The following is a 12,940-nucleotide window of genomic DNA, read 5'->3' on the forward strand; positions in this document are numbered from 1 at the left end:
GTAGTTGAACATCATCCATTGCCTGCACTGGGTCAGTATCAACACCCAGGAGGAGAGTTCTGTGATAATAAAAGGGTTCAACTATTCTGACAGGACTGGGTGGGCTGGCACCTCTCAGGTGAGGGAGCTGCTCCTGTGATGACCAGCCATGAGTAGGGGCTGCTCTGAGGAGACAGACTGGCTGCTTTTCCACTCTGGTGAGGCTAAAAATCTCAAAAATGAGCAATCTCAGCAGAGTGGGCAGGATGATGGGTCCAGTGGGTAGAAGACATGTTGGGGTGGGGGGGGAGGTTCCTTGCTGGGAGCTGTGATGGGCTGAGGACTGCTGTAAGAATTCCCTGTGGGATTGCTTTGAGATTGTGTTGTGCAAGTCCCCTTCTATTTCCTGGAAAAGAGGACCAGGGAGAGAAGCCGTCTTTTACAGGTAGAAATAAACAGGCAAGGGGTTAAAAAAACAACATTAAGAAGTTAAAGAAACTATTGCTGCTGTGGGTGATGTGTGATGCTGAGGTGGTGCATGTGAGACAAAAAGGCACAAGAACATTGCCACTTTCTGTTAAGACTTCTCCATTTCACACTCATTATAACCCAGAAATGCAAAATGAAATAATGTGTATGTGAAAAAATTATATCATACTTTTGGAAGCTTGTAAAACATAACAGGAGGTGTTTTTTGAGGTTTTTTGGGCAGTCTTACAATAGCATTTAATTTTGAGATACTAAAGGCACGTGTAATTATGGGAGAGAAACATTTCTGCTTGCCAAATCTAGATAGAAAAAATACTGTTTTCTGTGAGAGAAGGTCAAGGTTGTAAGAAACAACTGCACTAGTTTTGTCATTGTGTTGTTAGATGTTTATGTGCTGTTTGGTCTCAAACTGTACCATGAACATGGGCAATGCATTGCTATTATTGAAAAAATGTAAATGGTGCCTGGCAGGAGTTAAACATGTAACCACAGAGGTTGTAGGCTTAAGTGCACTGGTAGTTACAGAAGCATTCATTTAACATTTGTTATAAGCTACTGTTGTTTTTTTATAACTAATAGGGGAGCAGTTTACAGTTGATCTACTGCGTAGACAAAAAGAGCTTGTAGCTTCAGATGGAATATTTGCAGCCTCAGGCAGTTTTGCTAATGCTTTCTATTACAAATAAGTTTAATAGTGTGCATTAAAAAGGATGTGTATTTAAACCTTTATGGTCCGTACCATGTTAGGTAGAATTACAGTAAATTGCTACATTTCATTTCTGTAATTATCTTACAAACTGCTAGTTGATATTGTCCTGAAGTTTATGTTCAGGACATTTTAACACCAGTTGTATTTTGGACAGCTTGCATAAGATCATTTCATTGTCTCTCAGGGGTCTAAAATCACATATATATATATTTTAAAAAAAGAAAGATATCTATTAAAAAAGCATGAGAGTTACACACCTTTGGATGACTCTGTGTACTGTGGAGAACGGAGGGATCATGATCACCTCCCGTGCTGTGGTTATGAGTGTGCACAGAGCAATTTTCCTATCGCTAATAGTTCTGGAAATGTATGTTTATGAAACGTGGTCTTTTCCTTTTATTTCATTTTTTTCCATTCCTGTAGGAACTTGGAAGTAACAGCCCTCCGCAGAGGAACTGGAAGGGAATTGCTATTGCGCTGCTGGTGATTCTAGTTGTTTGTTCACTCATCACTATGTCAGTCATTCTTTTAACCCCAGGTAACCTACTTCTTTATTTTATTTTATTAAAAGTGTATGATTTATAATGCAGTCATCAAAAGCAACAAATGTTAAAGTGTCTCTTGCCTTTAAGCATTTTTAACTTGTGGCTATTGTAAATTTGGTGCCCGTAGGGACTTGGGAGCTACTGGAGGCCTTGTGGAGCAGAAGTGTTTGGGGTTGGCAATAGGGCCTTGAGAGGGCTACCTCTCAAGTCCTTGTGAGCTTCAGCAGGTGTGACCTGACTTCAAGACTTTGTTGTTGGTTTTTGGTGTAATTTCAGATTCACAAATGAGCCAACAGAAAATTGTATGCCATGGAAAACTGATTCTGAGAATGAAACTTCTCACTGAATCACAAGCATGCATCTTCCATATGTACATGCACAAGCTTCTTCCCTTTTCTTTCTTTCAGCAATAAAGAGGGGAAGGTCATGGTGCAGCCACACACAAAAAAAAAAAAGAAAAGGGGAGAGGGCAAGAAGTAGACAAAAAGAGCAAACACTGCACAAGTTTTAAAGAAAAAAAAATCTTTGAATCCTTTTGCCAGTTTTAAAGTTACAGTGTAAAGTACCTGATTTGCATGGCATGCCTAGATAGTAAATATTGGTCTGCAAATATTCTGCTGTTGAAGTGCTCAGTTTGTGTAAACCAGAAAGTCAATGAAGCTCTTTTTAGTTAAATAATGGTTCCAGACTGTTCGGCCACGGGATGAAATCCTCGCGGGAAGGTGGCTGAGTCTGTGCATGAGCAAGTACAGCAGCAGAGTGCTGCTGCTTTAAAGGAAGGTGGTGAGGCTGAATGGTAAAGGATCAAAAAGTTGTGCTTGTCAGAGGGGATGAGACAGCTGGAAAGGGCATGCAGGAACACTCTGGATAGTCTGCTTCCTCTGTTATGTATAAATATCTACTTCCTTATGTGTGGTGCTGTCCAAGATGACTGTTTGCTTATTTCCACTTAGATCATGTTGAGAAAAATAAAAGCAAAGTTGTGCTGCTGTAGTCTCAGTGTACAGGAGCTTCTTCAGAAAATAAAAAAAAAGAGATCTTGAGGGCAAATGGTAGTGTATCCTGGAGCACTTCAAGACAGAAGACTGTTTTTTGTTTCAAGGAGAGGTAGCTTTTTTTTGCAGAGCTGTAAAATATCAAGTGTTTGCTGGAATCTACAGCTATCAGTTGTGGCTCTTTTATCTATATAGAATTATTAATGATGTAAAAACATAAATTGAAGTCTTTGAAAGCACTCATGGAAAAAGAATAAACAACCTAGGGGAATGTTAACTTTCTAAAAAAAATATGTTAAAAAAGCTCAGTGAATTACAACATCTCTGAGGCTGTTTCAAAATCCAGAGATCTTCCTTGAAAACTTGTGTAAGCTGGGACCTACATTTCAGTTCAAGTCATGCGAGTGAAAACTAGTTCTGTCAGCTCAGATGCTCTAAGATATCCCATAGAGACTGCAAAGCTTGATATAAATAAAAACCTTTCTCCCAGAACGATCTAGGTCTGTAAAACTGGGCTTTCTTGTGAGTTGGAAATGCTTACCATGGAAAGCTTTGGAAGTACATTGTTGGATAGATATTTCCCCTGTTTTAGCCCTAATCAGTGCTGTTCTCCCTTTACTTTCATTATGAATTTGTTTGATTATTATTAATACAGTGTGGGCAGAAGGTATTTTGCTACTCTCTTGGTCTGCTGGCAGGTACTAAGCACTATAGCTGAAGCTATTTTATCATGAATATGTGTTGAGATCACTTTGGGATGCCCAGTATTTGAGGGGAGGAAAAAAATTGGAAACCCCCCTCACATGTGGCTATTGTGAGGTGCTCAGTTGATGCTAATTTGTTATTACAAATATTTGGGTTTGAAAATGCTTCTCATAAAATATAATAGGTCTGAATGAAGATATTCAGTGCAAATGTCCTTTGTTACCTTGGGATGTTTCAGTGTTCATTTCTAGGACTATTTTGAGCATCAGAGTGTTCTCTCCCTATTTAGTTCTGCCTGTACGGATGGGTGCTTTTTAGATTTCATGTGAATTCCCCTAAACACTGTACATCATGCTGCTTCTTTTTATGGAAATGATGATAACTTCAGATGGTCATTGCTCAGAAGCCTGATTGTTTCACTGGTGGTTTTTTGGAGGCAAAAGTGTATTTACTGATATGCCAAACACAACAGCAACGATCTCTTTTGCTTGCAATTATTTACACATTTTTTTGTCCACAATATAAGAAACTCTTAGGTCTATGTACACTCACAGTTGTCATTTGAACTCTCTCAAATTTTGAGCAACAACCTTCCTGCCTTTTAATAGAGGGATCAATGCTTCCAAATGGGATAGCAAGTTTTTAAAATAAAGTATAATTCATATGCAAAAGGCTTCAAAGAGGCTTTAGCTTCCACTTGAATATAATTTCCCCAGAAATGATATTAAAACTAAAAGAAAATTCATGATTTTTTTTTATTATCTTATATTACATGAAATATAACTTGACTATGCAATACTAAGCAGGATCTCTGTTGAAATAAGAGATGTATTTTGACCTATTAATATCTTAGCTTCTTTTCAAATCTGAAACCTCTGTGTTGCAATTCTGGTTGTGGTTTTAGTAAACTGTACCAACAATATTAGTAACATTTTTGATCGTTTTATCTTGCTTCTCATCTGTGACAAACCTCAGAATCTTTATAAATGTCTTAGTGCTCTCAGCACAGAGATGGAAAAGTGGAAGACCAGATCATCCAGTGATGTAAAACATTAGTGGCAGAGTCTAAATGAACTCTCAGCCCAGTAACCACTTGTTGGGGCTCAGCAGCTCTTTGTGAGCCCCCTTGGACTAAGGAGTACATTAAATAAACCCCCACTGCTCCCAGCAAGTGGAAATTGCTACACTGCTCCATATCTGGGGGTAGAAGGCTTGCAGGCAAATATCCCTGCTGGTTTTCTTCAAAGTCAGATAAGTGCAATGATAAAGAAAGTGCACAGAGATGCCAAACAATGAGGTTACCCTTGTTAAAGCAGGGGACTGGAATGGAAGAACTTGGAAGTTTCAGAATAGGAGCCTGTTTGTCCTCTGGGGCAACTGAATTATGAATCTAGTGATTTTTTTTTCAATATTTGGAGTGGATTGCTGGTGAAGTATTTAAGAGGAAACAAAAGAAAATACCTTGGGAATAATCTTTTAAATATAGCTTTATATTGGGAATTAGTGGCCAGTATGGAAATGCCTGTCCATGAGATGCCATCATTTGGTTTGTATGTCAGTAGAAATATTACACAGGTCCCTTTCTTCTTCTGCTTTTATTCTGTTTCATGGTTTTGAGATTTCATCACACACCTGCATGTACTGAGGCAGTCATAGGTAGATGTTTAGAGATCAGTGACTTTAAATCATTCCTGCCTTTGAATCAACTTGTTTTTGCTTTGCATCATGACAGTATGTTCCACGTTGTAGGAATCATGTGAAGACCTATCTGACCAACCACTGTCGATCTGTATTTCAAAACTGACAGATGCTCAGCTGGAAGTATTAGCAGCTGAAAGCTTTTATATGAGAAGTCACTTAAGAGCAGCTTAAGAGTTGTATGGATGTGGCCACCCTTCTACAGGTGTTTTGCCACACTTAAGGCTGTTTTTTCATTTTGGGACTGACAGTAGTTCTACCTTCGTGTTAACTTACAGTTTCTGAAGGTGTGGAAGACTCAAATGCTTTTTCTAGGACTCCCTTACTGAGATGTTGATGTTGGCACTTAAACCATGCTTGCTGATACGTGCACTTACTGTTGAGCAAAGTGACACCTACCTCTCATCATAGACTCAAAAAAACTCACACATGATGGAAAAAAAAAGGAAACCTTTTCAGAAAAATTACTTTAGAGAACATTTAGGTCAGACAAACTGTCAGAAAATGCTTTTTGTGGAAAGGGTTGAGTAAAATCAAGCTCTGGGAAGAGAATCCATTTGGATTATGTCCAGTAGATAAACTGTTCAGGGTTAGGACTGACCTTTCCATACCTTCTCTCATACTACTCTTACAGCAAAAGAAAGCAAACTACTTTTTTTTTTTTTTTTTTTTTTTTGTGATGTGGATATTCATTGCAAGAAGACACAGGTTTCTGTTCAATTCTGTATGGCTCCCTGTAACTACTGTAAATTGGCAGGCAGCTTTTGGTATCTGACTATTTTCTGACAGGTTTTCTTCCTTTGTCATGCAAACACAAAGTGAGCTATACTAATTCCCAGTTACACAATTTACTAGTGGGTTTTTTCCACTTTTCAGATGGCATTTAACATCAAGCCTTCATCCTAATTTCTACCTTAAAAAACTTTTTTTTTCCCTAGAAAATTCAGTAGGGAGCTTCAGTTAATGGCATACTATAGTACATAATTATTAGTTTTATTTCCTAAGTTAGAAGGCAAATTTTATGAGGTGTTTTGGCTACATTTAACCTGCAAAAATAATATCCCATAAGCTCGTGAAAAGTAGCAAGGCCATTAATTTCTACTTCTGCAGTCTTCTAGTTTAGTAAGCACAAACAAGTTTGTCATTTTGAATTACTACATGCCAGTATTTGAACTGTTTTTAGTTGGATGTACAGTTAAGAAGTAGTAATTTAGTTTTTAACATTTGATTTTGTTTATATCTTCTGTAATCTGTGTCATTTGCTATACATAAATACATATAATTTCAGACCAAAATACAGAAATCTGTGACAGATAGTGTGAGGACATTGGAAATAACATTCCTTCAAGAATAGTTCAATAAAATTTACAATGGAAATGAAAAAGTAGGCTGTTTTGTAATGTAAAAAATACAAAGTAGCAAAAGGAAGTCTTTAAAATAAAACAAGTACATCCTAGAATCAAAGTTTGGGTTGGAAGGGACGTTAATGATCACCTCATTCCAACCCCCCTGCAATGGGCAGGGAGACCTTCCACTATCTCAGGTGGCTCCAAGCCATGTCCAGCCTGGTTCTGAACACTTCCAGGGATGGGGCAGCCACAGCTTCTCTGGGCACCCTGTGCCAAGGCCTCACCACCCTCACAGGGAAGAATTTCTTCCTAACACCTAATCTAAACCTGCCCTCTGTCAGTCTCAAGCCATTCTCCCTTGTCCTGTCACTCCACACCCTTTTAAAAAGTCCCTCTCCAGCTTTCTTGGAGCCCCCTAAGGTGTCACTGGAGCCTTCTCGTCTCCAGGCTGAACAGTCTCAGATCTCTCCCTGTCTCCATAGCAGAGATGCTCCAGCCCTGAGCATCTTTTTGGCCTCCTCTGGACCTGCTCCAACAGGTCCATGTCCTTGTCACTTGGAGAAGGAAGTTACCAACAATGCATCCCAGGAACCTTCTGGGTTGGTTATCCCCAGCGGTGCTGTCACCCCATGAGGTGTTGGGGTGGTTGAAGTCACCCACAAGGACCAGAGCTTGTGGGTGTGAGGACACTCCCCCCTGTCTTCCTGACTGGGTGGCCTGTAACAGCCCCCCACTATAATGTCACCTGTCCCTGCCCTCCCTTTAATCCTGACATGTAAGGTCAGCTCTTCATCCATCCTCTGGTGCAGCTCTGTGCATTCCAGCTGGTCGCTGACACACAGGGCCACCCCTCCTGTTCTCCCCTGTCTGTGAGTATAAACATAGTGAAGTACAACTAATTTGTGCTTCTGCTCCATAAAGATTAACCCAGTAGAGTGTTCTGAGGGTTCCCATGATACGTAATTCATCTTGTTATAGATCAACTGGGCATCTGAGATCTTGACAGAGTGGAAGGGTAGAGTTAAGGGTTACAAACAGGGCTCTCTTTTGGTAAAAAAAAAAAGTTACTTTTCAAACATCTAGTAAAGTTGCTTGAAGATGCCATTTTTTTCAGTTTAGAAATGCTAACAGTAATTTGAAAACTTAAAATCCAATATATATCAAGATTTCTTGCCAGGGATGTGATAGAAGACAGAAAGCAGAGCTGGTGTTGCTTTCTTCTCTGATAGCCTCTCTGTACTCAGCTGATGTATTGGTTTTAGTGATTTTTATTTAAGCAGTTGGAAAAAAATCTGTCATAGGTAAGGCAATCTTTGGCAACATAACAGCTTGTGGGAACTTGATTGCTAGTTGGCAGACTGGCAGGAAATGAAGGGTTACATCACAATAAGTATAAACAGACTCAGGTAAGGTTAGAAGGGAAACCCCTTTGGAATAAACAGCATCAGGACCAGGGTGTGTTGAATCCAAACAGGAAATGGAAAACAGGTTGTCGTGGGTAGGTTGTCAACAAGGTTATGGAGAAAGGGGATAATGGGCATGTGAAGAGCCCAGGATTTGATAATGTTAAGTCAGAAGCAGTGTTTTGAAGACACAAGAATGTAGTTGTGGAGCTGAATAGAGCACACATAACAACATGTGCTTACTCTGAAGATAAAAACACAGTGTGTGGCAGGAGCAAGAGCTAACAAGGTCCCACGATGTATAAACAGAGGGATTAGGTATAAATCAAGAGAGATAATGTTGCTCTGCTGTAAAGCTCCAGTAAGACTGCAAGTGGAATATTGTGTCCCATGCTGGACTGGCAGATGAATAAAAAAAAAAAAAAAAAAACAACCCAAACAGGCTATTTTGATCCCTGGAAGGTAGGAAGAGGGCAAAAACTTATTTAAGGATTAGAATGTTTGTCTTGTGAGAGAGGATTTGGACAACTGTGCGTGCTTAGCCTTATAAGACATGAAGTGCAAGAAGAGTTGATTACAGTGGGTGAGTGCTTCCTGAGGCCTTGCTGCGACCTGGGAGGGAGGAACGTGCAAAATGCAGCAGAGCTGTGGTGTGAGCAGCTGTGATGGCCTTGTGTCTATTGTAAATTCATGATGTGCATTAAAAGGGAGATTCTCTTCAGTACACCAAGGATGTACCTTATTAATACCAGCTGAAGTGACTGCAGCCAGCAGTGCTGCCATTTAAAGGCAAAAATATCATATTGCTGTTGATTCCAGTAAGCTTTCAGCTGGCCCTCTTATTAAGAAATTTGGCTTAATAAAGACCAGTAACAAAACTATTGATTGACTTTATTCTCTTTGAAGGGTCACATTTTCATCCGAAATGTATTACAGGATATGACCTTCACAAAGCAGGTTTCTTTGTTAGAAGTGTCCTGGTAACATAGTGGGTTAACACAAAGATCACAAGATTTCTGCTTGGCTGCTGTGATGCCAGAACCTCTTTTTTTATGTGTCTGTCATCAGAGTGCTCTTTAATATCAGTAAGGACAAAATCTGCCTAACAACAAAGTTCCTCTCATGGAGAAGGTAGATGTCTGACACATTGGAAGGAAAAGCTCATAGAGTAGAGAAATAATGCAGTAATTTATGGTAACCTGCCCAATAATAGAAAATCATTTTAGAAACCTGGCTGGGCATTGGACTCGTTGTGTGGGAGGTGCACAGGTGAATCTTTTTGCAAGGGCACAGGCAACAAACAGCACAGCTTTTGGCAGCTGCTGTTCTAAACAGCCTAAAGCAGTCAGGTGAAGTGCAAGCTGCTGCCAGTGATTATTCCTTGGAAACTTTGTGGGTTTGTCTTTTGACACTAAAACTTTGCTTTAATAGTAATGGTTCAACCCTACCCCTGTTAGTGCAGCAGTTTGCTATTGAATCTTTGCTGCTTATTTATTTAGCTTACAGCACAAGAACACGGATATTTAGCAGAGCTTATTTTTTAGTCTTCTGCAGTGTGGAGATGATTTTAGATGCAGGAAAATTATTTTGTTTTATTTTGTTTTGTAAGTCAATGCTGGTTAATGTTCAGAAGCACAATGTTCCTGGGTTCTGTCATGTTTGGGAAAAAAGGCTTTTAGACAAGTTATGTTGTTGTTCTAGTGAATAGAAAAAAAGCACAGGCTATGAAATGTGCATGTAGAATTTTTTTTTTCATTTTACTTGGTTGAATAAGTGAAATTGGTTCCAAATTTATTTGCAGGAGTTTTTTACTTAGTTTCTCTCAGTTTAAGATACTCAGTATGGCCAACATCCTTTGACTGTCAGGAAATTTTGGTATCGGTTTTAATATTTTGTGGTGTGGGCTGTGGTAAGAAACAACTTTGCCACTACAGTCCCAATATAATAAATATCCAAGCACTACATCCTGCAGTTGTTCTGTCCAAAAGGTACCAATTTTTTGTTTCCTGAAGCTTTACTGAACAAAAATGATACTTTTTCTTGTGAAATAAAAATAAGAGCAAGGTATTGTTACCAATTTCAACAGGACTCCTGGTTCTATAATTCCATTGTTTTGCCAGCAACACTGAGTATATTGCTTTTAGTAAGTATCTAAAATGATCTTGTTGTGTTTGTTTTAGATGAACTCGCAAATTCATCAGAAAACAGATTATCCTTGGAAGATCTCTTCAGAAAAGAGTTCATAGTTCATAATCCAGAAGCCAAATGGATTAATGGTAAGTTTATAAGATCTAACATAATTTGAAACTAGGTAAAAAGTCTAAGTATTGAATGATATCATCCAGTCACTGACAAAAAGCAGTTAAAATTTCAAACCCTCTTGAAATTGGCCAGTGTCCCAGTTTTCCTTGTTGCTCTGAATCACATCTCTTTCATTAATTTTTGAAGTGGCTTTCTAATTTTAAAGCTCTGTCTAGTAGAAACCCAGGAAAATGATCTGTTCATGTTCCTGACTCAGTTGGAAGCACTGATGAAGAATTGTTTTTGAGAACTGGATCTTGTTTATGGATTCACAAGAAGATCAATTCTATTAATAGCTGAACTTTGGGATTTGAGAACTGGTTCTCTTCACATACAGAAAAGATTTTTGAGTATTTCAATATACTTGTACAGCTCATAGTTATTTTCTGATGTCTACAAATTGTATTGAGTGTTCTAATTCATTAAATGATTTGTACATGGCATGCAGATTCCTCCAAAATTAAGCAGTTTTAATGTGAAAAAGAAAACAAATTCAAACTCGTTTTCTCAACTCATTGACTTCCTTTTCTCTTGATGCTGTGCCTTGTTCACTTTCTTGCTGTTTGTAAGAAATGCACACGTAACGCAGTAGCAACTGCCTGGTTTGTGTCATCGTGGTCATCTTGGTGTTACTGCAGGTGACAGAATCAAAGGAATGACAACAGGATTCGTGCAAAACTGGGCATTGTTAAGGAGTGCTCTGTGCAAGGCAGGAGTTTGGCAGTCTGGTGGCTGTGTATGTAAATTCAGAATGACTCTGCATGGGAAATAATGCAATTATTTCAATTATATCAACTTGGGCATTCAAGTATAACTAGAACTGCTTTTCTTTAGTAGGGACCTGTGTGATTGAACTGTTGCTTTATGATAAACTCTGAAGAATGAAAGGGGTGTAACAAAGATAAGTGCATTTAAAGGCAAAAGCATAAAAAAGAGAAAAGTATGGTTAATATTTTTTTTCCTGCACCTGCTCTGGTGTTGTTTGTTCTCTAGTAGTTTAGGGCTAAGACAAGGGACACTCAGTTTAGTTCCCTGCCACTCCCCTTCCCCAGCTACTCCAATGACATCTTTCTGCTGAGTTGCCCTTAATTTCTTCTTTAGACTGGTTTCTGTGCAAAAAAATCTGATACTGGGTAAAGCTGGAACAGATCTTTTGCCAAGAGGAGCAGTTTCTTGTGTTCGGCAGAAGACTGTTTTCCTGTTAAGACTATTTGCTAATTAAATCCTAAAGCAGTTTTTAAATTTGCTATTCTCTGTTAAATTCACAAAACAGCTGCCTTTGACCCCACCCTATCTGAAAAACACTGGTCCTAATTGTCAAATAAAGTTACCACAGACCCAGTATTGTAAACGAAAGTGGTCACTAAAAGCACGTAAGTACGTAGTGGAAGAAGATCTTTGTGCTGGTTCCATCTATTGCTCTTGTTACTTAAAAAATCCATGAGATTATTCTCCTAAGAACTCTAGTAGTTTTTCATAACATGTGCATAATATTCTGGGCATAAAAATAGTACTAATTTCAAAACCCAGGACAATAAAACTAAAAGGCTGTGGATATTGTTGATGCTATAAAACATGTAGTTTATTGTAATTTTTACCTCTGTTCTACAGCCTGTAATAAAAGCAAAGTTCTTTTATGAGTTTTCCAGATGTGGTAAAAAGAAATGTAGAATTTGATGCTAAGCCCTTGCTTGGATACAGGTTTCTTCTGTGGTCTTCAAAATCCATCTTAAAAAGCTCATCAAAAGTGGAATATAATTTTATTATAATTTATAGTATCTTGCAAAAAATATGATTTGTTTTATTATCATGCAAAAAATTGTTTTAACAATCCAGTCTAAAAGCTATGAGATTGTGCAGTTACAAACTTTTCCATCTCTTGAGAATAATATTAGAAATGCTATTTAATGAAGATAGGCCCTGTGTTTTATTAACAGTACATTTGTACTAATATCCAGTCTTTCTGCAGTGATGGTTTTCTGAGTCAGTGTGAACATTTCTAAGCTTGCAGTTAGGTGTTTTCTCGTATTCATTTGCCAAAGAAACAATGAAGTCCAATAGTACAAAAAAAAGGGGTTGAAAAAAAGACATTTCGCTTATTAGAGTATGTGTGTGTACGAGAATTAAAGAAAAAGTGGGGGTAATTAAGGATCTATGAATTGTTTATTATTTTTGATAAACATGAAAAACGTATGTATAGGTTTTGGGGTTTTTTACATTTTCTTTGAAAAGAGCCAGTATAGTTAATGAAATCAGTATCTTGGGTAATAAAAAACCCCAAGGAATAGTCCTGCAAAGTAGCATTTCTGCTTCCTGCTCCTATTTTTATTTTTTAAGACTTTCTTTCCTGATGCTGTGGCATTGCAGTGATGGCATTATATGCATGGAGAGTGAAATATGTAACTTCATATTCAGACTCATTTCTGTGGAGATGGAGGGGAGCATTTGGCACTTTCTTTGGATATTGGCAGGATAAGTGAACTCTGCACAGGATGATTTTAGCAGAAAATAAATAGCTACTTACTACTTTTTGCTCCTCTTGGAATAGGATAATTTGTATCTATCTGAAAGTTTTATCATCTTTGCCTCCTGGGAAGGGGCAGGAAAAGAGATCGAAAAAGTGGTTCCTGCTGTAAGCAGTTTCTTTGGGATCTGGAGCATGTTTTCTAGAAAAACAAAAAGAAAGATTTAAGGTTTTCAAGTGGTAGATGAACCACTGTGTCCTTAGGTAAGGCCTGGTATTTAACTGCTGCATTTTAATGAGACT

The 12,940-nt window shown here is 38.3% G+C and overlaps 1 protein-coding gene across 2 annotated transcripts in view; it reads left to right on the forward strand.

Moving 5' to 3' along the window:
- Nucleotides 1-1,578: 1,578 nt before the first annotated feature.
- DPP10 (dipeptidyl peptidase like 10) overlaps nt 1,579-12,940 on the forward strand; it is a 202,751-nt gene continuing 191,389 nt past the window's right edge. Inside the window, exons 1-2 of one of the 2 annotated variants that reach the window (XM_017740242.1) lie at nt 1,579-1,715; nt 10,053-10,148. In XM_017740242.1, coding sequence (XP_017595731.1) covers nt 1,691-1,715; nt 10,053-10,148 — 121 coding nt within the window. In that variant the 5' untranslated portion in view covers nt 1,579-1,690. The remainder of the gene's footprint in view (nt 1,716-10,052; nt 10,149-12,940) is intronic. The other variant, XM_008638220.2, reaches the window with a different exon arrangement.

The sequence above is a fragment of the Corvus brachyrhynchos genome, unplaced genomic scaffold (genome assembly GCF_000691975.1).
Source record: "Corvus brachyrhynchos isolate BGI_N302 unplaced genomic scaffold, ASM69197v1 scaffold126, whole genome shotgun sequence".
Lineage (NCBI taxonomy): Eukaryota > Metazoa > Chordata > Aves > Passeriformes > Corvidae > Corvus > Corvus brachyrhynchos.